The following is a 26,288-nucleotide window of genomic DNA, read 5'->3' on the forward strand; positions in this document are numbered from 1 at the left end:
TCATTAGACATATGCACATCAAATTATCAGATATTTTATAGAGATTTTAACAATAAGTATACATTTTGTTAACATTCCTATGGGTTCCGTACCAATGCTTATGCGTTAAACAGCGACGCGGGACTTACGCGCTTTATATTTTGTCCCTATGCAGTTAAAGCAGTACGATTGCTTTGAAAAGAAAGTTCAGATCTTCCACAATATGTCAAAATAAAGAAAAAAAAATTTTTTTCAAAAAAAAAAATTAAAAAAAAAATTATTTTTAAAAAAAAATTTTTTTTTCAAAAAAAGTAATTTTTTGTCCAATTTATAGTTTCTCAAGAATCTTATTTTTTCAAAGTAATTTTTTTTTCAAAAATGTTGATCGTTTTTAAAAAAATAATAATTTTGGTACGGGAAGTTCCAGCAATTTGCCTTAAGGCACGATGCCCTAATTGCCTTAAGACAGAATTCCACTTACAACTAGTTTTATTTTACTTAAATGAAACCGCTCTCATTTGAAAGAGTGATTATTCCAAACATATCTTCACTAATAACCTATAATCTCTCAAATCATTTTTTGCTTAAAATAAAAATCGGGGAAGATATTGCATTTCAAGATATTTGATTCCATCCACTGTTTGCGATTAGCAGATGAATCATAGTACGATGAATAGCGTTATCAAGTTGTATATAAATAGGGATTTAAAAATAAAAAAGTCGACTATGAATATTTCCTTTTATCGCCTAATCTCCAGAATTCATAATATCGTATCGATAAATGAAACGCCGCCGCAGGTGTCGCTATTACTCGGCATCGTGGGGATTAGCGTTTTGAAGAGTTTTACTCAAACATGCCACTGGGTCGGTACAGATTAGATTAGTATACGAGTATTTTAATGCATTCGTTAATGAAATAGACAATGATATGAAATAAGGAGCAAAAATGCATTTTATAATATACATATGTGCTATATACCTAGGTTGATTATTTTTTGTAATAGTAGTTACATATGTAATACAAAAGTCATAAATATAAAATATATAATTTGAAAAACTGTATATATGTGTACATTTATCCATATGCAATAACTCAAGAATCTAATTTAAAACTCGTGTAGAAAATATAAAAATTGGCTTATGTTCTCAAAATTTCAAGGTGTTTTCTAAGTTATAAATTAACACATGTAAATCCTTCAACATTTTTACATCATTTACATGCTCATACATCACTGTGACAGACTATCCTTGTCGATTCAGTGATTGAAAATTAAGAAGCTCAAGGCTATTAAATATACAAAATGTGTCATTTATTTAAATAATTTATTATGACCCATTTTACCCATTACAATACAATTAAAACTGTCAAATTCAAAGCTGATCGTGAGTCTATTGTGCATAAGTGTGTGTAGAGAAAATACCAATGTCAATAGTAAACAAACGCACGTGGCGTATTGTCAAACCATGTGCTTGTCTATCAAAATTAATACAGTATGACTATTTATAGAATATCCTGAAATAAAGAGACAGAATAAAATGCAATGCTTATATGAAAAACGTATAATTATTTAAATAATACTTATGCGTAACAAAATAAATTTAATATATTTACAGTCATTAAAAATATGAATATATGATATGATAGTCGTACGACCGGCGAAATGATGAAATTTATAGCTAAAACTATTAGCTTAGAAGCACTTGCGGTGGACAATTCCGGGTCCGGATTCGTCGTATTCTTCCTTGGAGATCCACATCTGTTGGAAGGTGGAGAGAGAGGCCAAGATGGATCCTCCGATCCATACGGAGTATTTCCTTTCTGGGGGAGCGATGATCTTGATCTTGATGGTGGATGGGGCCAAGGCAGTGATTTCCTTTTGCATGCGGTCAGCAATACCGGGGTACATGGTGGTACCACCAGACATGACGGTGTTGGCGTACAAGTCCTTACGGATGTCGACGTCGCACTTCATGATTGAGTTGTAGACGGTTTCGTGGATTCCGCAGGATTCCATACCCAAGAAGGAAGGTTGGAAGAGGGCTTCTGGGCAACGGAAACGTTCGTTACCGATGGTGATAACTTGTCCGTCGGGAAGTTCATAGGATTTTTCCAAAGAGGTGGAAGCAGCGGCGGTGGCCATTTCCTGTTCGAAGTCCAAAGCGACATAGCAAAGTTTTTCCTTGATGTCACGGACAATTTCACGTTCAGCGGTGGTTGTGAAAGAGTAGCCACGTTCGGTCAAGATCTTCATCAAGTAGTCAGTCAAGTCGCGACCAGCCAAGTCCAAACGGAGGATGGCGTGGGGAAGGGCATAACCTTCGTAGATTGGGACGGTGTGAGAGACACCATCTCCGGAGTCCAATACGATACCAGTGGTACGACCGGAAGCGTACAAAGAGAGTACGGCTTGGATGGCCACATACATGGCAGGTGAGTTGAAGGTTTCAAACATGATTTGGGTCATCTTCTCACGGTTAGCCTTTGGGTTCAATGGGGCTTCAGTCAACAATACTGGGTGTTCTTCTGGAGCTACACGGAGTTCATTGTAGAATGTGTGGTGCCAGATCTTTTCCATATCATCCCAGTTGGTGATGATACCGTGTTCAATGGGGTATTTCAAGGTGAGGATACCTCTCTTGCTTTGGGCTTCATCTCCTACATAGCTGTCCTTTTGTCCCATACCGACCATCACACCCTGGTGACGGGGGCGACCTACGATGGATGGAAACACGGCACGAGGAGCGTCATCTCCAGCAAAACCGGCTTTGCACATTCCGGATCCATTGTCCACAACCAATGCTGCTACATCATCGTCACACATCTTGGCGTTTTATTTATTTACACTGACGCGACACTAAACAAGAACTGACTGAGCGCGAAGCTAGTTTGCGAGTGCTTAGCTTTTAGTGTGCTTCAACTGTTTTATAGACCCTCGCATGGTTGACGGAAATAGAACTGCCCTGCATGGTGCGCTCAGCGGTAAACGCCGTTTTGCCGTCGTAAGGCGTTTCGTGACGTATGCTTACGCGATCTCGCACTGAATGATTCGGAATAACCTATTCACACATATACAGATTTGCTGTACTAATAAGGGCAATTAGTACAGCAATTGCATACAGAATTCGTACACTAGAAATCAATTTATTTTGGCAAGTTTTTATTATATATGTTATATAATCATATTAATGTATTCACACCACGTATCAGTAAACGTTTTCTACTAATTATTATGAAGGATTTTTGTTAATAAAAAATTAGTTAACATGGTTTATAATGAGCGCCATAAAATTTTGTGCAGCTATCTTCATTTTAAAACCGTATGACAAATTTTCTATTTTTATTTTTAAAGTGTTTGTTTACTATTAGATAATGCATCAAGACTTGCCAATTTTGGCTTAAACGTATATATTCAGAAGCGATTTGAAAAAGTTACATAATTTGGTAGTAATTGTTATTATTTCCTTTATTTTTACATTCAATTTACTGTATACATCTTTTTTATTTTTTCTCTCAAACACCGCATCGATTACAAAAGTTTAAAAGCTAATATAATTAGCAGCTATGTGTAGAATTTTTCATGCGCGTTTTAACTAAAATTTTTAAACTTAAATTTTAAAAATTCAAAAACTTATTTAAAAATTAACCGGTAATCTCACTGATTGGGTTAAATAGTTTTATGTAAAGATCGGTCAAACCGTCATATTTTTTTATAGATTTTTTTTTCATTTAATGAAACTTGAAGTAACGATAGAGTTCGTCTAACCCTATTAAATAATAATCTAAAATCGTATAGTCCTATAAAATTTGGTTCAATAGTAAAAATTCAAAAGGTTGAAATAATAAATCGCACTTTTAGGGCATTCCATCCTTTGATTGTGAACTATAATTAATGCGACTACATATATTATAAATTAGTTTGAAATATATCAATCGCAATGATTAGTTTAAGCTAAAACTTTACTTTAGAAATACACTATTGATTTTCTTCAGATCTGCTAAATATCAATTTTAAAATAATAAGTCCTGCAGAATATAATTTGCAAAGTAAAATGAATATTTATATATTCACCACAATGAAATTAGTTTATGAATTTAATTCAATACTAATTAAAACTAGTGGTGTATGGCATCGTGCCTTAAGGCAAATTGCTAGAATTGCCTGTACTGTAATAAAATATTGGAAAAATATTAAGTGTTTTCAAATAGATTTCATTATTTTATATACAAAATATGAGAGCTTATAAATTGGACGACGACTTTTTTATGTTTTTACAGAAAAGTGAATAAACAAAACTTAATTAATCGGATTCAAAATGAAAGACATTGTCTAATATTTTTAAGTATTATATAAATTAAATTGCAAAGTTAAAATTATTTGTTTGAAGTATATAAGTGGAACTTTAGCTAGAATTGAAATTAAACTTTTGACTTTCAAAAAATAATAATTTAAAAATTAAAAAAGGTGAAAAAAAAATTTTCTCTGTTCCCAAAGGCAATGTTTTCGTCAACACAAGCAGAAAGTTTTTTGGTTCATTCAAACCAGACGTTTGGTTTTCAAACTGTCATTTTTTACACTTTTAGCTTCGTATCTCCAAAACGGCTTTGACCTGCTTCTACCAAAAACTAATTTCCACTTCTCCCCATCATTACATATTGAATGTTATTTGAATCATTCCAATCGGATGACCGGTTCTCTTTGCTACGTATCTCAAAAACGGCTGGCTGACCTTTTGGAATCGATTGCTTTTCAATCATTCAAATCGGTTGAGTGGTACTTTCGAAAGCATCGACAAAGAATTGTATCCTCACATACATAACCACACATCCATTTATTCTGAGGTATGCCAAAATGTTCAGAAATCTCTGAAACGTGAAGATACGCACAAAATTTCATTTTCGATTTTTGGCCTATTACTACAACTTACGGGAAGTTAATAATAATTGGTGCTATGATATGTACTTGATCTCCAAAATTTGGAATAAACTATTGATTATAAATTGTCAGATAGATTAAGAAAATACGAAATAATCTGATAATAAATTTATTCTTTCATAACATACAACCACAATATAGCATTAAAATAGCAGTGATTTTTAAATGTTATAACATATTTCAAAATATTCTGAAAATGCAAAATTATAACACTTCGTAAGAATAAAAACTATATTTATTGCTATCTTGTTCAATAATAATTAAACAATAAATATAACATAGCTAATTAATATTGAACCTTTAACTAGTTTGTGTGGCAACTAAATAATCTTGGCCTTGGCTTGTATATGATCAATAAGCGAAAAAAAAATTATAATATTCTATATTAGAAATATTACTGTGGTAAAAGTAAAAGTTTGATCATAAAATATATGCACACTAATATAATAGTATAACAATTTAAACTCAAAACAATAGAAATGCGATAAAAAAATTATAGGAAGAATATTTTTATCAATAATTTATTTATAACATTTATAACATTTATTTATATACTATGAACATCTATATGTACAGGAGTATTTATTTGTAAATATATACTATCTAACTTCAAGTTTAATATCAAAAGCATTCCCAACAAAATGTTATTGTTTTATTTCATTTAGTTATATTTTACGATTAAATCAATTATTTCATTTTTCAGTTTAAATTTAATTTATTGATCAATTATTTATAAATACAAAAGATGAGCCTAATGAAGTAATCAAAATTGGCAATATGTATTCTATCTATATACAAACACACACACACACACACATATATATATATATATATATATATATATATATATTTATATATATCTGCATTTAAATTACACTTACATATATTTGAATTACATACATGTATGCTTCAATAAACTATACGCGTATGTGATTATGCATACATTCATTTAATTCATACACATACTTAAACACACAAGTTTATATATACAATAACACAAGTATAAATGAATCAATTTATATATATATACTAGCAAACCCGACGAACTCCGTTTCGCCACCAGATGGTTTCGTGAGAAAGATGAAGAAATTTTTTGTTTGTTTTATATTTGAAAAGGAAAATTTTTTTTTATTACACAACAGGAATGAATTTATTTCGATTACAAAAATGAAGTGTTTTATAGTTGAACTTCTCTAAGTGAATAAAAGTAAATCCGCAAATTATCCGTTTCATGGAAGTGGTCTTTGGTAAACCACATTTTTTGTTTTTTGGTCTGACGTTAATACAAACAAAGCGGATGGTTTTCCAACTCGTGAACAGGCAACGTATAACTGCCCATGTGATAGATAATGATTTTCTAAAGAATCTGTTTGAAATTTATCACGCAAACACTAAGCGATTGGCCTTGCGGCTTGTTAGTTGTCATTGCGAACGCAAGGCGAACTGGAAATTGCAATCTCGCATTAAGGCACGATGCCATGCACACTTATTTTCTTAGCTGTAAACCTTGCGGAGCTCGAGACTTTTCCAACGAATGCAAAATTGTCGAAATCGGTTCTTGCGTTCTGGAGTTATATCGTCAGAAAGGAAAACCCAACTTATTTATATATATATATATATATATATATATATATATATACATATATATATGTAGATATATGTAGATAAACTATTTGAAATTATTTAAAACAATTGTTGATTATTTTTATTACTCGAATTTTTAATTACGGTGCATGAAGTTCCAGCAATTTGCATTAGGACACGATGCCATATACCACTAATTTTCTTAGCTATAAACCTTGCTGAGCTTTGCGAGACCTTTCCAACGAATGCAAAATTATCGAAATCGGTTCGTGCGTTCTGGAGTTATTTCGTCAGGAAGGAAAACCCGACTTATTTTTATGTATATAGAAGATAATCTATTTGAAATTATTTAAAACAGTTATTGATTATTTTTATTACTCGAATTTTTAATTACGGTGCATGAAGTTCCAGGAGCTTGCATTAAGGCACGATGCCCTGCACAACTAATTTTCTTAGCTATAAACCTTGCGGAGCCCGAGACCTTTCCAACGAATGCAAAATTGTCGAAATCGGTTCGTGCGTTCTGGAGTTATTTCGTCAGGAAGGAAAACCCGACTTATTTTTATATATATAGAAGATATATATATATATATATATATATATATATGTGTGTGTGTGTGTGTGTGTGTGCGTATATTTATATATACTTCTAAGTAATTGAGTAAATGAGTAAATGTATATGTGTATAGATAAACAAAATGATATTTTCAGAATCTTGATAGAAAGTAAATATATATTTAAATACTTATTAAATTTCGGCAATCGTGCTACTCGGCGCATGTTTATGAACATCCGACAAGAGAATCGCGACGGGAGGTAACATAATCATTACAATGAAAAGCAAGGCTACGCGAACGCGATGAGCTTTCCTAAACCTGTCCACATTAGGCAGTGAACGATGTGCCGTTCAGCCGGTGTGGGTTATTTTTAAAATCTACGCTTCTTGGGAGCCTATTCGCTACAAATATATATTTAGGATGTACTGTCTGAACGGGTCTCTGGCCGCGCAGTATTTAGATTCCTATAAATATACTAAATCTATTCCTGAAATCACAACACAGACCATATAAGGCAATGTATAAAATATGCCAAATTCATTAGAATTATGATTGAATTCATTTATATGAATTATGATACTAAAAATGCATGTATAATGTAACGATTTATTATGAATAACAATACAATGAAAGATGAATGACATTCATTTAATTTTTAATTTTTATATTGATGCTAATATTGAGGATTGAGGGTCAATGAATAAAACAATGATACAGTAAAAATAAATAAAATTGATATTTATTTTAAATATATATTTTTTTGAGTTTTGAACCCGTACAGTCCAATAATAAATTAATAAATTACAAATAATTTTGTGCACATGGTCGCTGGTGCAATAGCATATCCGGTGATATTGACCGGAAGCGCAATTACGATGCGCAAAGCGCGATGGGCCGCGCATAATTTCTTAACCGCCATTTCTTCCGGACGGCACTTTCTTTGGTGTTTGCTAGAGGGTAGAAAGCGCTTAGAAGCACTTGCGGTGGACAATTCCGGGTCCGGATTCGTCGTATTCTTCCTTGGAGATCCACATCTGTTGGAAGGTGGAGAGAGAGGCCAAGATGGATCCTCCGATCCATACGGAGTATTTCCTTTCTGGGGGAGCGATGATCTTGATCTTGATGGTGGATGGGGCCAAGGCAGTGATTTCCTTTTGCATGCGGTCAGCAATACCGGGGTACATGGTGGTACCACCAGACATGACGGTGTTGGCGTACAAGTCCTTACGGATATCGACGTCGCACTTCATGATGGAGTTGTAGACGGTTTCGTGGATTCCGCAGGATTCCATACCCAAGAAGGAAGGTTGGAAGAGGGCTTCTGGGCAACGGAAACGTTCGTTACCGATGGTGATGACCTGTCCGTCGGGAAGTTCATAGGATTTTTCCAATGAGGTGGAAGCAGCAGCGGTGGCCATTTCCTGTTCGAAGTCCAAAGCGACATAGCAGAGTTTTTCCTTAATGTCACGGACAATTTCACGTTCAGCGGTGGTTGTGAAAGAGTAGCCACGTTCGGTCAAGATCTTCATCAAGTAGTCAGTCAAATCACGACCAGCCAAGTCCAAACGGAGGATGGCGTGGGGAAGGGCGTAACCTTCGTAGATTGGGACGGTGTGAGATACACCATCTCCGGAGTCCAATACGATACCAGTGGTACGACCGGAAGCGTACAAGGAGAGCACAGCTTGGATGGCTACATACATGGCTGGTGAGTTGAAGGTTTCGAACATGATTTGGGTCATCTTCTCACGGTTAGCTTTTGGGTTCAATGGGGCTTCGGTCAACAAGACTGGGTGTTCCTCTGGGGCTACACGGAGTTCGTTGTAGAAGGTGTGGTGCCAGATCTTTTCCATATCATCCCAGTTGGTGATGATACCGTGTTCAATGGGGTATTTCAAGGTGAGGATACCTCTCTTGCTCTGGGCTTCATCTCCTACATAGCTGTCCTTTTGTCCCATACCGACCATCACACCCTGGTGACGGGGGCGACCTACGATGGATGGGAACACGGCGCGGGGAGCGTCGTCTCCGGCGAAACCGGCCTTGCACATACCGGATCCATTGTCCACAACCAATGCTGCTACATCATCGTCACACATCTTGGCGGTTTATTTGATACGGTTCGTTCGTTAACACTGACAGTACGGGATGACTCGGGGCGAGCGCGAACTAACGAGTAACGTGCGGCGATACACGCGGTCCGTTTTATACACTCGGTCGCCTTCGACAGAAATAGTCCTGGCGGCCATACATGGTGAGCAGACGCGGTGCGGACACAGCCTCTGAATTCTATGTAGCGCCGATTGTTTAGGAAATCTTACTACCAATTATTTAGAAATTATATTGATACGACGTGATTTACTGCTTTCCAAACAACAGATATAATTAATTAATGTTTCAACATGTTACTATGCAAAATTTCATGATTTGACATTTTGTTTAAATGTCAGTTTTAGATATGAAAAATTCAAAAATTTATAAATCACTTTATAAATAATTAAGTATATTAGGTCATTCATTTGTATAAATTGATTAATATATTAATATCTGACGTTATTATATTAAATTCTGATAACTTTTGTGTTATATTTTAGTTAACGTATTGAAAACTATTCAAAGAATGAATTATTTATCAAAACAGTTAAATTGTCATTTTTGCAAAAATAATTTATACATGTAGGTATTACTTCAAAAAAAGTATGGTACGCCGCTGGTTTTTCATTCTAATTGTATTTCTAGGATTGTAGTTTAAATTGTAAGATAGAGATATTGGGACCGTGACATCAATTTACATCGTGAGATTTTTACACTATTTAATTTAGAGGTCAGTAAAAGAATATCAAAATTATAATATTAATATTAGTTACACTATTATCAATTTTTATGAATCATAATGTATATAAGAATTATATAACAAATATTGTCTAATACAAAAATAATTCTAAGCCAGTACTACGTTTACATCATTTATTCAAAAATGAGACTTAACAATAATCTAAAGTATATGGAAAATATAGTTCTACAACTTATATTGAAAAAGTAAATAATTACTGGAATAATAAACTCAAATACGATACAGCGATAGTATATGCGGATAAGGATAAAAAAAGACTCGAAGATATTATAAACACGGACATGAAAATATACACCGAGTGGCTAACTGAAAATAAACTAACAATTAACATAGATAAAACAAAATACATATATTTCAAACATAGAAAAAATACTGAGAACACTAAACTAAAAATTGAAGTAAATAATAGAGCAATAGAGGAAGTGGAAAGCATAAAATACTTAGGACTGATAATAAATGAAAAACTGACATGGACAGACCATATAAACAAAATAAAAAGAAAGATAGGAACATTAACAGGGGCATTGAAAAGGATCCACTCTTTCGGCAAAAAAAATAAAATACTAATTCTTAAAACGCAAATAATACCTATAATTTTATATGGCATAACAACATGGAGCCAAACAACTAAAGCAAACCTAAATGACATACAGAGAATAATGAATAAAAAAATAGCATATAATTTACCACATCTAACACCCACCAAATACTTGCAGAGAGAAACAAATAATCATTCACTAAATAACATAATTGAAATAGAGAAATGCAAACTAATACACAAAATGAAATTTAACCGAATTAAAACAAGTGCAACAATAGACACAAATCAAGATATACATGAACACTACACGAGACAACACAACAATTTTCACATTGAACGCAATAGAAAAAAGAATTTGAGAGAAAATGTCATATGGAGTGCTACCAAAATATATAACGAATTGCCAGACTATATTAAGATGACCAATGATAATGAAAATTTTAAAAGAAAAATAAAGAAGTACTATATAGAAATTGAAGACAAAGAAGATTGAAGAGTTATATATATATATAGATATTATATTAATGAAATAGATATTATAGTCAAATGAAATGTAAATATTATATGAAAACTGTTTTTCATAATCTCTCATACCAGGCACCTCTGTCTGACTGAGATATGAAAATAATGTATATATGTAAATAAATAAAATAACGTTCAAATTTAAAAAAAAAAAAAAAAAAATACGTAGCTTTATATTATTTTCGCCCTAACTTTGAAATGTTTATTCTATAAATATAAATCCAGTACAGGATTGATTCGCTCCCACGCTTCAGCTGGTGTAATGCAATTTATTCGGATAGATTTTTGGGGTAACACTACGGATTGTGAATCTCAATATTATATTATTTGCCCTTTTGTGATGGATAGGTGCGAAAATAGAAAGAGTTGTCAGTTATATTATTCTATGATTATATGTGATTTACGTGAGAACTAATGGGTTATAAAACCGATATATTGTGAAAATTTGTACTTATATTTCGTTAGCCAATTGTGGTCAAATTCATTAACTATAAAAGTATAAATAATTACGATAGTAATTATGAACCAATAAGTATACATCAAAATTCTGTAGTTGTAAATAAGTTCTACTTCTACTCCTACTTTTACTAGCCTGCGAGATGATCATAATCTTCAATGACAGAATTTATACAATTACGAGTAACTTGTTTATATTTATTAGAACAATTACAAGGTAGTTATCTTATATTTAAACAACTAAGAGAAATTATAAAAAAAGTTTAAAACCCATAAAATTTTATAAAAATGATATCAACAAGAATAATGAAAATGCTATACAGCTGTCTACGTTCTACAGAGAATAAAAAATACATCTTTTACCACATTATAACAATTCTGCGACCTGATTGAAAGGACATCGACATCAAATATTTTTCTTATCACAATATATATAAATTCTTACAAAAAATATCATTAGCAAGATGTTTGTTATGCACGAAGAAAAAAAAATTATCCGATTTCCTGGTTCACCGCTATACAGGAAAAGGACATCAAAGGAATTCACGACGCGTCTCACATTTGCATCGTTTACGATTGACAATAAATGTATCTTTTCTATGTTCGCAATAATATATCTTGTTTTTGTTGTCGTATATCGGTAAAAACCATCTCTTCTGGAAGAATTTAGCGCAAGGACTCAATCTTACCTGCACAATTACGCTCGATGTATTCTGATACTTCGAATATTTTTTGTAAAGATCTGAATGTAATAGATACTTTAACAAAAATATGTTTCATTGAACTTTTCAGGATTGTGTGTAACTTTGAATTGACTGTGAACAATGAGATAAAACATTTTTTTTATAACAGATATGTTTTGCTAAATTTGCATTTATTATTTGCGGTAGGAAACTAAATTCGTTTTGTTTTGTACTAGATGTTTAATAATTAAATTTTTGCGATTTTTGTTTATGATTTATTAATTGCATGATTATTGGTATAAAGGTATAAAGATGTAAAAGGCATTAGTCCATAAAAGGACATTAACAGAACATAATTTTGATTATCGACTTTTGATGATACTTTTATAAAATTTATTACATTTGATTAATTAACATATATAATAATTTAGATACATAAACCTAGTTCAGCGTTTTGAAGGAATATAAAGCGTAAATGATCAAAAATGTGGAAAATTGATGGTTTTTATAGTTGCATAGTCCTATTACTAGTATAAAATATTAGAATATTAGAATTTTTTATTCTGAGGGGAACAAATATTAATTTTGTTAATAAAAGCATACTACCTTATAACTTCCTGAATTAAATTAAGGGCAAAAACAAAAGGAAAGAGAATTCTTATTTACAAAATTAATATATATATATATATATATATATGTATATATATATATATATATATATATATATATTAGGGTGGTCCTTAAAATGGACATTTTCGAATCTCCTTACTTCCAGGGGCTCAAATGGTTCCAAATAGATAAAAAACAATTCTCTGAAAGTTTTAGCTCTTAATATTTAATACGTTTAGATAGAGCGCAATTCAATCAAACTTCGTATGGAAAGAGCATGGAAAAATTTTAAAAACTTAAAAATGTTTTAGGTATAACTCAGCGGCAAATGAATGAGTTTTATTCATTCATTTGTTCGCTAAATTACATCTAAAAAACATTTTTCAATTTTTTGAAAATTTTTCCATGCTATTTCCATAAAAAACTTTGATTAAATTGCGCTCTATCTAAACGTTAATATTAAGAGCTCAAACTTTCAGAGAATTGTTTTATATCTACTTGGAAATTTTTGAGCCCCTGGGAGCAAGGAAATTCGAAAATGACCATTTTAAGGACCACCCTAATATATGTATATACGTATGTATATTCATGTATACACATATAGATGATTATTATTCCTGTACAAAATATTTTTCCTGTGTTGATACAAAAGCTCCCATCAATTTCCAAAGTAGTAGGTGTTATTATTCACACCGATAAGATATTGATATTACAAATCATTTCGGGCACTTCATATTATAAATATATTATGACAAAAAATCTATTTGTAATATTCCATCTTCCATATATGATTGCTGCAGGTATGACTAGGGCAAAACCAACAAACACATGACGGCTCGTTCATTATTCAAAGTACCAAATAATCACAAATTTGATGTCACTTTCACATTACATTAGTCACTCCTAATAACACGTGATAGAAAAAATCAAGAGCAATTTACTCAATAGGTATTATTTCATTGGACCGCAGCAGACACGCAAATCGGTCATGTAATGATATGGGGTAAATTTAACACCAGGGTTGAATTTTATTTTTTATTTATAAGTAAGAAATATTATATATAAATTAATTGAAATTTAATAACATATTTTATATATTTTTTTTAATAAATTTTATATTATTAAGAATAGCAACCCAGATACAATGAAATCTTATAAGCTATTGATACATAAAACAGAGGAAACAAAAACAGTTAAAATATACGGAACAAATAATAATTCAAAGTTCACTTCATTAAGAAAAATCTATGTTTCATATATCAAAATGTTCTAGTGATACTATATTTCCATTAATTAAATAAAATTTAGTGAGATCTTCAAATCAAAGCGTTGAAGAGACGCTAATTCTGCTCATTTCTAGAATTATTGCATAACAGGTATATTGTAATAGCAGTTTTATTATTTATTCTGTTAGTTCTCATTCTTTTAAATTTTATTCTCTTTTTTTATTTCTTTAAATTAGACAAGTTTTAAAACTAAGGCATTTAATATGTAAATGTTTTGTAATTACTTTTCGGAGCAGGATTGAAATTTAAATCCTTTACCTCTTATCACCAGTCCATAATAGACATTTATTAAAATTAAATTTTAATAAAAGTGATAAAATAAGTTATGAAAGTACTCTTAGTATTAGTTCAAAAATCGATGTGGAATTTGATATACCGGTGCGAATATTGAAGTTCTATATTTATAAATTTGGCGAATGGCCATAACTTTCATAACTATTATTAGAAATCTATAGATCTCTATTTCACGTGGCAATTTTCGCATGTTTGATAATATTTCATGGAACCTCTACAAATTATTTTTTAATATATTCATTTAACAAAAATGAACCTAAAACTAAACTAAATTTCACATTTCTGAACTGTACAGTTTTGCAGTGGATAATGTTTTCAACCTTATTTGTTAAATTAATCTTGAAACGTTATCACAATATTACTAGTATGAACTATATAAATAGTAAACATTTCACCTTTAATACAATTTCTTGCTTTAACTTTACAATAAAAATTCTAATTTGGTAATAATGAAGTCATCGCGTATTTTTTTCTAATTTATGTGATGTGATTAACTAAATTTCAGAATCAGAATCAGAATCAGAAATATGTATTTTGTTAAGTTCTGTATTATATATACATTGTTTTATTTAATTTATAAACTTCTAGCCGCAGGTATTTTGCCTAACAGATGTAAAATAACAAAAATATAAATAGTAAAATACACAATATCTTTGTGTTTGTGTACAAAAAAAGGAAATTGATTAATAATTTCTAAAAATAGTAGACATTTCAATAAATAAGAGTTTAAAGTTATAATATTTCCTCAAAAAAGGTAAATTCCATAGACAATATCTATATTCATTTCTGTTACGTTAGCTGCTATGGGTCGATCAGGATATAGTTTGGATATAGTTTTATTACTATAGTCTGAAATTAGAATTCGACTCTGAATTGAGAATTATTTTTTGTGTTTGTAACTTTATCAGTAAAACGGACATACATCGGGTAGCACATAAACACCATATGTGAGGCACACGCGGTGTGAAATTATATTTATTTCGGTGTCGGAACGCATTAGATATAAATGAGTTTTAAAGTGGAGTATAAATTTGTTATTATTCCGACTTTTTGGAGAACATATTTCTGAAATGTTGTACAAAATGTTGTTACATCATACTTAAATTTACAATCTATAATTAGGTGATTATAGATTTTCGAAATCATTGAGTTACATCTTGTCCAGCCGAGAAACTCCCCTTTAAACTAAATTTATTCATCAATAGATACTGTAGTATATTACTACTACTATTAATGTTATTACTTCATCTTCAAAATGTAAAGAAATTTTCTACGACATTGAAATATTTAATTTAAAATAATGTCACAATTAAAAATTCTACCAGTAAATTCATCAATTTATAATATCATTAACTGCTTACAAATAGAACAATTCGCAACATATTTAACTAGAGACTGAATCTGAATTAGAGCCAAGATTATGTTTTGATGTTAAATTTAATGGGAATTATCTATTTATAACATAAGTAAAAGCAGGCGTAATTAATTAGACAATTTTTAATTTTTAAAGCCTTATATTAGTTATAAAAATAGATGCTAGATTAGTTAAAATGATATCAAATTAAAAATCACAAAGACACTAATGCAAATAATAAAAATTCTTAACCACATCAAATATTGTATTAAAATATTTTAAATAAATTAAATATAAATTTAAATAATTTATGTGTAATCAATTTTATTATCATTGGCAAATGAAAAATAGAGTATCAGAATTAAGAACTTGAATTCATTGATTTGTTAAAATTTAAATTTATTATTATAGTCATTAGTCATTAATTACCATAGTACTAATAATATATTATAGATTATTCATTAGAAATGTTTGTACTCAAACATTTCTTATTCTTGGTACAAATAAAGTTTTGTAAAAATAAAATATAATTGTATATGGCATTGGTGAATTCAATTTTATAACATTTAAAAAGCTAGATTAAATGTATAGGTTTAACTAAGACCAATTAGAATAATATACTTCATTATTCAAATATTAAAATATTTTCAGTTTTTATTCAGTTTTGAATTTTGTCTTTTTTAGAATGTATGAATAAAGTTTGGATTATATATTAAATAAGCTGAATATGCTAAAGCAGCCATTTAATAAAAATCTAAATTACATACCCTATAAGAATAATTTTAAATTCAAGTTCATCTTTATTTCAAATTAATTACTTCAATTTATTAAATTAATTTAAGTGTGAATATATTTTGGCAACATCTACCTATCCATTTACTACTACGTTCGGAATTCCGTTGATTCATCATTGATATTTCGTTACAAAGTTTTTATCAAACATACTACGAACATAATTGGAACTATTACGAATTTGTGCACGTATGAAGATCATCTCAAAAATTTTGGCAGACGTCGCCAAAGATTAGATAAGAACTTGTGTATGGCTGAAGAAACGCCAGAAAATGACTAATTTAATGCGCCGTAACTCGGGAAGGAAATGTATTATATTATGTTTGTGATTCATTGAAAGCGAATTGCGGAATCGTGGAAAACTGATCGCACTTCCATGAAAAGTTAAGAGTAATTAGTTTGTTGTATTATAAAATAAGTATATTTATATAAGTCTTCTCTTATAAAAATGGGGTAAGACGGGCCGAAAGTCCCAATTTAACTTTGAGCAATTATATTGTGTAAATCAAACCAATTATATCACAAGAAACAACACATATCAAACAAAAAACTATCTGACTATATTCACCAAAACTCCCAGCTAATTCATTATTGTAGAAATGTTTTTGTGCTGTTTTTCAAAAATTTGCCAACTGGTTCCTTTTACACCATGGGCAGGGTAAAATAGGACGGCCAGGACTATGTCTTATTTTTAATTTTGAAAGGATTTCACAAAATAATTTCTGCATTATTCCACCAATAAAAATATAAATTTTATGGGTACTTTTTTTACAGAGATAGAACTGATTATTCATATTGATCAGGTTTTTATTTAATTTATCTCTTGTAAAAGTTATTTTTAATTATTATTTATTATTGATTATCGTTTTTATTATTAATACTATTATTTTAATTATTATTTATTCATTTATTTATTCTATTTCTTTTCTTTAATTTCTGTTATTCTATTTTTTTTCTCTTCATGATTTTGATTTTCAATACCATAACTTTTAACTTATAGATTGTATTGTTATCTGATTGTTAAAATTAGCAGCAATAAGAAATAAAAAAAAAATCTATTTGTTTCAAAAAAAATTTTTCATTTATCAATTTTTATTGTCTACACCAGGGTATAGTTTCAGTTGGTCCTTTTTACCCTGCGTTTAAATCTTTAGAAGTTATATAAAAAACTGTTGAGTTTAACTGAAAATTAATAATTCAATATATAAAACAATTAAAAATCTTATAATTAGAAATTATATTAAGGTCTCTTAAACTAAACAACCGAACCGAACAACCAAAAAAACTCAACGAAAAAAAAAACTTTTTTATGGATTTTCAAACATTGCCTTTTATCTCCTGATAGCAACGTCATAGGAATCAAGGTGATGGCTGGTTATACTTTTTTCCCTCTACTTTCAAATATTGTTGTTAAAAATTTCTTAACTTATTTTTGAGATATCGATGGTGAACCTTTAAGAAGATTCAGAACAGAGCAAATGCGGGTTGATTTTTTTTGCTTTCAATAATAATTTCCATAGTTTTAGAACAACTGTATCAAATTAGTTATTCAGTATCATCTGACGCAAAAAATGATCCAAAGCAAAATGCACATGAAAATATACACCACTCTAATAAACTCTGTGGTCACAATGATATCGGTGTCATCGATACCCGTGCGTACGGACCCTTAGAATTGAATAATATACTATCTTATCCCAAAATCTTTCTTCATTCAAAATACAATAATCTAACCGCATGCATCTCTTTATATTTAATTTGCGTATTCATTTTCAGATCGCCGGATAGGCAATTTGTCTAATTTGAACATGCTACTTGCTTGCTTTTTTATTTGGGATGGGAATTATCTTTTAGTGCAATGGATACATTATATTATGTATTGGACAAATAATAATCTCAGGAACTTATGCAAAGCTTTTATAATATATATGTTAGGAATATATTCTTGTATTCCATGTTCTTCTGCATTTCTCTTCTTTCAAATTTAAGGAAAAAATAGTTGAAAAGAGCGTTTAGTACAAAATCATATATTTTCAATAAAACGGTTCAGTGTAATATTGGAAATTCTTCCGCTTTCTTTTCAAATAATTGAATTATATCTCATGTTTAAGTAGAAAATTGATCATTTTTTAATATTATTGATTATAAATAATATATAACACTTTAATGCGTAAGATGTTAATTGATGTAGTGTCTTGTTTACTGAAATTTATATATCTTCACGTTTCAAAAGATTCTGAACATTTTGGCATATCTTAGAGAAAATGGTTGTATGTGTGTGTATATGTGCGGATACAATTTTTCGTCGACGATTTTGAAAATACGGATCAACCAATTTGAATGATTCAAAAAGCATTCGAATGCTATTGATAAGGAGACATGCTGATAGATTTTGGCAAATGCAGGTTCAGCCGTTCCGAAATAACTAATTAGGGTTAAAAAAGTGGCAAAATGGTAATTGAATTTTTAAGAAAACGGAACGTCCGGTTTGAATGATGCAAAAATCATTTCATTTGTATTGACGAAATGAAAAACTGGTGAAAATTTTGCGAAGGCAAGTTTAGCGGTTTCGGAGATCCAATAAAAAAAAATAAAACAAAACCATTTGGCGGACAAAAATGATCGTTAGACATATGCACATCAAATTATCACATATTTTATATATATATTAATATTAAAAACAAATTTTGCGCTTTGATATTTGATTCCTACGCAGCTAACGTATCGCGATTGCTTCAAAAAAAAAATTCAAAATTTTCTAAATAATTGAAAGTATAGAAAAAAGAAAATTTTTAGGTCAATTTTTTTTTCAAAAATTTTAAGATCTCAATAATCTATTTTTTCAAAGTTCTGAAAAAAATTAAATCTTTTTTAAAAATTTTAATTCTTGGTACGGGAAGTTACAGCAATTTGCTTTAAGACACGATGCCGTGCATCACAAGTTATTAGTATGATCATAAAACAATTATTTATTAGTAATTTTAAATTTAATACTTAAATAATAAAATAGTATTCAAATATTTCAAAAATTACAAAAATATATAATAATGTCTAATATAATTCATTTTTTATAATACTTTTTTATAACATTAATGACATGATCAAATATATTTCGATCAAAAATATAAGTCCAAGACTAATTTTTTACTAGTATTAATGTTATTTTTTCCAATTTCTTGTTCCACACAAAGGATTAAAAAATTCATGACCGGTATACGAGTATATCTTCTCACACCTAACACCATTTCATAGCAATATGATTAAGTTTTGATTCGTTGTAATACATTTACGCCATGATTTTATTACTATAGAAAATTCATGATAAAAAGCTCCGAATAGAGAGCACTCTGCTCTAAGTACTTCCACCCCGTGGTTAGCTTGCCCTCATCCATTGAAATCTAATATCATGTCGTAAACTACCCATTTATCGAATGGAATATGCTTATTATTATGTTCATATTTATAGGAGAATAGAAAAAACCACACGGCTGCATATTACATTACACTTAAGCTCGTGTTTGTTGGTATTTTTATTTATATACAATGTATATATTGCTTGCGTGTATGACGAGAGAACCATTTGTCACCAAAAACTCTGCATGCGACACTGCAAAGCATTGAAGACCATTAAAAAGAAAATAAGAAAGTTATCATGAAAAGATAAAAATTTACAAATGATAATTTAAATTTCTCGGAAATCTATATTTGATAGTCCTAAACAAGTTGCTCACATCTATCATAGTGTTTTTACTCAAACTAATAGTGACTAACTTTTGAAAAATTGATTAAAAAAATCCAGTATTCAAAATAAGGTTTAGCTATATTTATGATATTTAACTCTACACTACTAATCTATAAAATTTGAGAAAGAAATAAAAATCTATTTTTAAAATAAATATTATTAAAGTTATAAGGCCATGCCAATATCTAATTTATCTTCGCGGTCTGGGTTCATATTATTTCATTAATTTGATTAAACTGTTTATCAATATTATTTTTAAATCCAACAAAGTACAATTTTTTCAAATTTCTTTTCAACAATTGTAGATATGAAATAAAGCAATATTTTATATTTTATTTGCTTTGTGTTTTGCATTAGTTTAAATAATTGCTTATGATCATTAATCATACTAATCTAGAAAACATAAGAAAAGATATAAAAATGCATTTTTTATAATAAAATTCATACATGTCAAGGAGCAATATTAAGAATGACGAAAACTTACATTATGAACTTATATTATTTTATATAGATTTTTTTAATATAATTATATTGTTTATCGATATTATTATTAGATCCAACAAAGTACAAGTTTGTGGAATTTTAAAAATTGTTTTTAAACGATTGTAGATATGGGATAAAGCAATAATTTAAATTTAAATTGCTTTATTTCAAATTAGTTTAAAACAATAGAAAATGTTGTTCTTTACATCCAAGAGTTTATTTGTTTTAATGTCTTTTAATAGGAATTCAATAACTTTGATTAGAGATATGTTTTACGATTTTTTTTTACTATACAGTAATTTTTACTCCTCTCCTAAACTGGGCAACAAGTAAAACTGTAGGATTAAAAAAATACTTTAAAACTATGAAATTTATGATCTATGTCAAAGATTTTGAAAATTGATAGATATCAATATAACATGAATTTATTTTACAATATTGCCCTGGTTGTGAACTAGTTTACTTATTTACGTGACTGTAATAAAAATTCAAAATCTTTGACTAGAGATAATATGATGACCAACATCTTGCATTTAATATTTTGTTAAAAAAAATAGTTTGAGTGGGATTGAAAATGCATTTCATTTCATTTGTTAAAAAAAATTATTGGTCTCATAGAACCAAGGATATAATGTGTGTAGAATCTTCTGATTTATTTAATCTTTTGACTATTTTGGTGCATAATATAAATAGTAGCTGCAAGTTTAGAATATCACTCTTAGAAAAAATTCGCTAAAAATACATATATTGAATTATTTTACTTCGGCAAAATATAAAATATTAATAATTGTGAAAATCAGAAATAAATGTAAAAACAATGTATGAAACGAATCTGCGTTTGTGCAATAAACTGCAGATTTAGTGAACATGCATTTTTTTAAAAAAACAAGAATTCTGATTAATAAATTAAGTGGTGCTCAGTGAAGTACTGAAATTATTGAAGAACCTTTTGAAACCAGCCCTTGTAATTTTCGTCCCCACCACCCCTGCTCGATCACTTAGCTTCATGAACTTCCCAAAGTAGCACGCACGGCCGCGCAATATCGTACCGCAAAAACCATTCAAGAAAATCTTTATACGAGCACAATGCATCAATAAATAGGTGTTAAACACACTAAACGGAGGATTTGTGAACGTGTTACATTTTGTGGTTCACAAAAACCTCACAGCGTGTGGCCAACGTATATTGAGACCTCAAAACTGTCGCAACATTTTGGGGGCAGGCCCGTGGAAAATATTTTTTTGGACATATTTCGCATAACACAATTCGCTCTGTGGCTTATGATTGCAACAAAGCTGCGATTATTGGGCGTGGTAATGGAGTTTTGATAAATCCACTCTTAAAAGCACGCATAACACGTTTTTATGAACGTATAAAGTATGCTGGTTAATGGCGGGGATGCATTTTGGAAATATTCACTTACTTTTTTTATAAAAAGGTTCAAGAGCTTATTAAATTCTAATGAAATTTATACATGATCGAAAAAAGGTATTGTGTTTTCAATATTGCAAAAATGTGAAATGAACAACATTTTTTGGAAGATTAACGGTGATGAAAGATATATAATTGTTATATATAATAAATTTATCAAATCTTATATTTAAAGTTTTCTTTGCTACATCTAATTTTTTTTATTCATTAATTCTTATTCATTTATTTATAACAAAAATTGACTCACCTGCTACTTTTGATATTACTATACTAAAATGATCGAAATTATTCGAAGAATGGAAGAAAAATTAAAATCGTATTGCCTGTAATCATATGACATGGAAGTGATAACAAAACTTTAAGTTTGTTATAGAATAGGTAAAATATTTCCAGCAGTACCTTCTCTTTAAATTAGTCAAATGTTAGTAAATTTCTAATAAAAGTATATATAAATTATTAATATTATTAAGAGCTAATTTCGATAACTACTAACTAACTAAAACATCATTAGCGTAAAATACTCATTAATTTTTATATATTTATGTTACTTATATCATCATTTTTATTGAAACCTCAATTATCCTGAATGAAACTAATAACGATTAATGATTAGCATTTAATATAAGAATTGGAACTCATTGTATTTTGATGATTTTATCAACGTAATCGTTCAAAGCAATTATGTATAGTTTCATCTTTATTACGTTTACAAACATGAGTATAATATAAATTGATGAACTTTATATATATATATATATATATATATATATATATACATATTTATATAATTTCATTTCATTCCATTTAGTTAATTTTTGTATATTAATTTTAGACTTCTGAAGTATTTTAATTTTAGTTTTAGCAATATAATAAAAATTTAAAATAGATACTAATTAACATATATTTAATTTATGTTAATTTTTATGTCATCTTCATTAGCTTATGATGGGTAAGAGTTCATATCATAGTTCACTGTAATGATATACATGATTAATTAACATTTTTGCTACGAGCGTCGTCTATGGATGACATTCGCTTAACGACCTATGTGTATGAATGTGCTTCAATTTTTATCACAAATTAAATTATTTAGAATTCTAATTGATTATTGTGGTTTTTAGCTCTTTAGAAGTGTAATTTTCAATTAGTAAATACATATTTATGTATGAGAATGTTTGGAACAAAAACTTGTGAGTTTTACTGGCTGCGGCGTCAATCCTGCGGAAAACACTTTCGTAGTAAAAGGGTTGAAATATTGCGGAAGGAATTTATGAAAGATGAACAGAATGAACTTTTATTTGTGTTATTTTAAAAATTGGTTCAATAAAAATTTTTACAGTTATAGTGAATTTTCAGACAACATAACTTTGGATCATGTTGCAATTTTCGAAAATAGCCTAGAATATGCGTCCGTGCGTTTGTACAATGTCGATATATATATATATATATGAGTAAGTTCTTCAAGGGCATACATCAAATAAAAGGCAAAGATTTAGAAGTTAATCTTTAATTTTTCCAAACGACTACAGCCTCGGGCTCTGTCACATAAACTACGTTCTCTGTGCAAAATATATTATATATTTCACAAATATTTTGCTATACTCTGTTCAACAAATTAATATAAAAAAAACAAGTTAATGTATATATGATAGTGCAAAATTGTGTTCCTTGCGCTAGCCACTGATGTAAGACCATATTTATATCCACTGATGATGACATAAAATACTATGTCGAAACGTTTGGAAAAATTAAAGATTAACTTCTAAATCTTTGCCTTTTATTTGATGTATGCCCTTGAAGAACTTACTCATATTTCTCAACATCAAAATTAACTGCTTTAACATATATATATATATATATATATATATATATATATATATATATATATATATATATATATATTGAATATTAAATATATTTTTTTACATATATACTATTATATCAATCAACGTCTTTTCGAGTACGTTTTCAACACATTGAATAGTTATAAGATAAGCTGTACATATGAATAAAGTTGAGTGTTTGCCGCCCCCCGCTGCGTTCGGCGGACTCGAGGAAACTCTCTGTAAGCCCGAAACGGCTCAGCGGTTCTTCCGTACAAGTAATCATGTATTCATAATGTCATATTCCCGTTAACACTTACTATTAGAGTACCTTTATTGTTATATTTAACATGAGAAGGACTGTGTTAAATGTTATGTAATAGTACCTGGTCTTTTGAACGTCAACTTTAGGATAGAATTCAGGAAAATGCGATGTACCATTACATAGAGATTTTATGTGACATCATGCTTGAGAAAGGCATATATACAAAAATGTCTTAACTTTAATATATAGTTTAATTTAAAGATAATGAAAAATAAAGTCTCTTAGGACAAATTTTCTTAGGACAATCAAATAATTGCAAAATTTATACAATAATTTTTATTTTAAACACTTATTAACATGTGTTATTAGTACATAACATATTAATTTTGAATACTTTTATTAACATTTTGAAATCTTATTCTTCAGTTTTGTGAGTGCAATTTTCAAGTAACAGTACCAGAATACGTTCCGAGTATCGTTTGCTTAATATGGATATGATCGAATTTTTTGTTACAAAGGGCTCAAATGCTTCTAAAAGGATAAAAAAACTCTCTGAAAGTTTTAGCTCTTAATATTAACTTCAAGATAGTCTAACCAAAGTTTCTTATGGCAATAACATGAGTAAAATACTAATTGTTTTTTAGAATTTTATAACTTAGCGACAATAAAACAATTACAACAAAAATTTGATATATTATAAAATAAGTGTTTACTTAAGGAAGAAGAACCAGCTAAACCTTTCAGTGAATTTTTTCATCAATTTGGAAGCATTCAAACCACTGGGGGCAAAGAAATTCGAAAATATTTATATAACGACCACCCTAGTATATATATATATATATATATATATATATATTAGTTATTAAATTAATAATTGCAATCCCCAGAATATCTTTTCGCTATTTTAAAAATTTTTAACTTTCTATCTCATCATTCATCCTACATATCAAATTTAATTATTTAAATGGTATTTTATTAGTATTACTTGGATCGCTCGGAATCTAAAATCCAAGTCTTAGATTTAACTTTACTTTATCTAATTTAAATGCATTTGTTCAAATATATGTAGTAGAACAAATCAAGAAAAACAATTTTCATTGATAGGTATTCGCACATCTTTCAGCATTGTCAGATTTACCATTAATTTGACATATATTTGTCCAATTGATTTAAGTCAAATAATTACTGGATTCTCTATGATATTTTTGAATAAAAGTACTTAATATATTCAATAATTTAAGTTTATCTATATTTTATTATTAAAATATTGAGTTTACTTTATTATTATTCATTTAATAAAAAAATATTTTGAAATATTTTTTAGATTTACTTAGTAAGTTATTATGATTGAGAGACTTCTTTTGAATCATTTATGAAAAAAAAACGACTATTATTATTTAAACATATATAAAGATAATTTGAGCAGTATTCAAAAATAACTGCAAATTAATAGAGTTACTATTTAAATTATTACACAAATAGATGACAATAATAAATTGATATACCCAAACCCAATTTCGAATTTTGATATTAATTTGCAAACAATTTCATATATCTCATTTTCATATTATTTGCTGTAAATATTAACGCATCATTACAAAACAATTTATATTGGTATATTATCTAACACCTATTTATATTGGTATATTATCTAATAATTTATCGATGATATTTTTTAATATATGGCAAACAGAGTGCAGAACACTGTTCGAATTTGAGTAAATCGAAATTATATGCAATTACGACGATGGCGAGAATTAACAATGGAACACATTTCGATTGCTATTCATAGGGAAATGATTAAAGCACAAATGCATTTGTGTGAGTAGGTATTAAACAGTTATTACCTTTAATTATTTGCATTTTGCCTTTCACACTACGAGCTTGTTAGCTGCATATATAGCACGGAGGTATAATTACATATGGAATATGTTTCATATAGTTGGGGATAAATGGAATGTGTATAGTAATTCTGTTATCGTCTACTATTGCAATGAAATTTCACTCCTTTATATCAATATTGTTTTGTGGTTGTTAAAATAATCAAATTCACATCTTGCAATGTATTGCTAAATTAAAAATACTCACTTGAATGGCA

General features: G+C 29.2%; 2 protein-coding genes across 2 annotated transcripts; both read right to left on the minus strand.

The window, feature by feature from the left end:
• Positions 1-1,608: 1,608 nt before the first annotated feature.
• On the minus strand, positions 1,609-2,868 carry LOC113370809 (actin, muscle). Its single transcript, XM_026611498.1, has one exon. It carries the CDS (start codon positions 2,799-2,801, stop codon positions 1,671-1,673), a length of 1,131 nt encoding a protein of 376 aa, XP_026467283.1. The 5' UTR covers positions 2,802-2,868; the 3' UTR covers positions 1,609-1,670.
• A 5,132-nt stretch (positions 2,869-8,000) lies between these two features.
• Positions 8,001-9,226, minus strand: LOC113370787 (actin, muscle). The gene has a single exon (XM_026611478.1). The coding sequence runs from the start codon at positions 9,151-9,153 to the stop codon at positions 8,023-8,025; it is 1,131 nt and encodes a 376-aa protein (XP_026467263.1). The 5' UTR covers positions 9,154-9,226; the 3' UTR covers positions 8,001-8,022.
• Positions 9,227-26,288: the final 17,062 nt, after the last annotated feature.

Source organism: Ctenocephalides felis, unplaced genomic scaffold (assembly GCF_003426905.1).
Source record: "Ctenocephalides felis isolate EL2017-DRISC unplaced genomic scaffold, ASM342690v1 CF-g0.4_SCAFFOLD_00845, whole genome shotgun sequence".
In the NCBI taxonomy this organism is placed as follows: Eukaryota; Metazoa; Arthropoda; class Insecta; order Siphonaptera; family Pulicidae; genus Ctenocephalides; species Ctenocephalides felis.

Bases quoted from the DNA above. Each gene is read 5' to 3' on its own strand.
- LOC113370809 (XM_026611498.1), bottom strand. From the start codon at position 2,801: ATGTGTGACGATGATGTAGCAGCATTGGTTGTGGACAATGGATCCGGA.
- LOC113370787 (XM_026611478.1), bottom strand. From the start codon at position 9,153: ATGTGTGACGATGATGTAGCAGCATTGGTTGTGGACAATGGATCCGGT.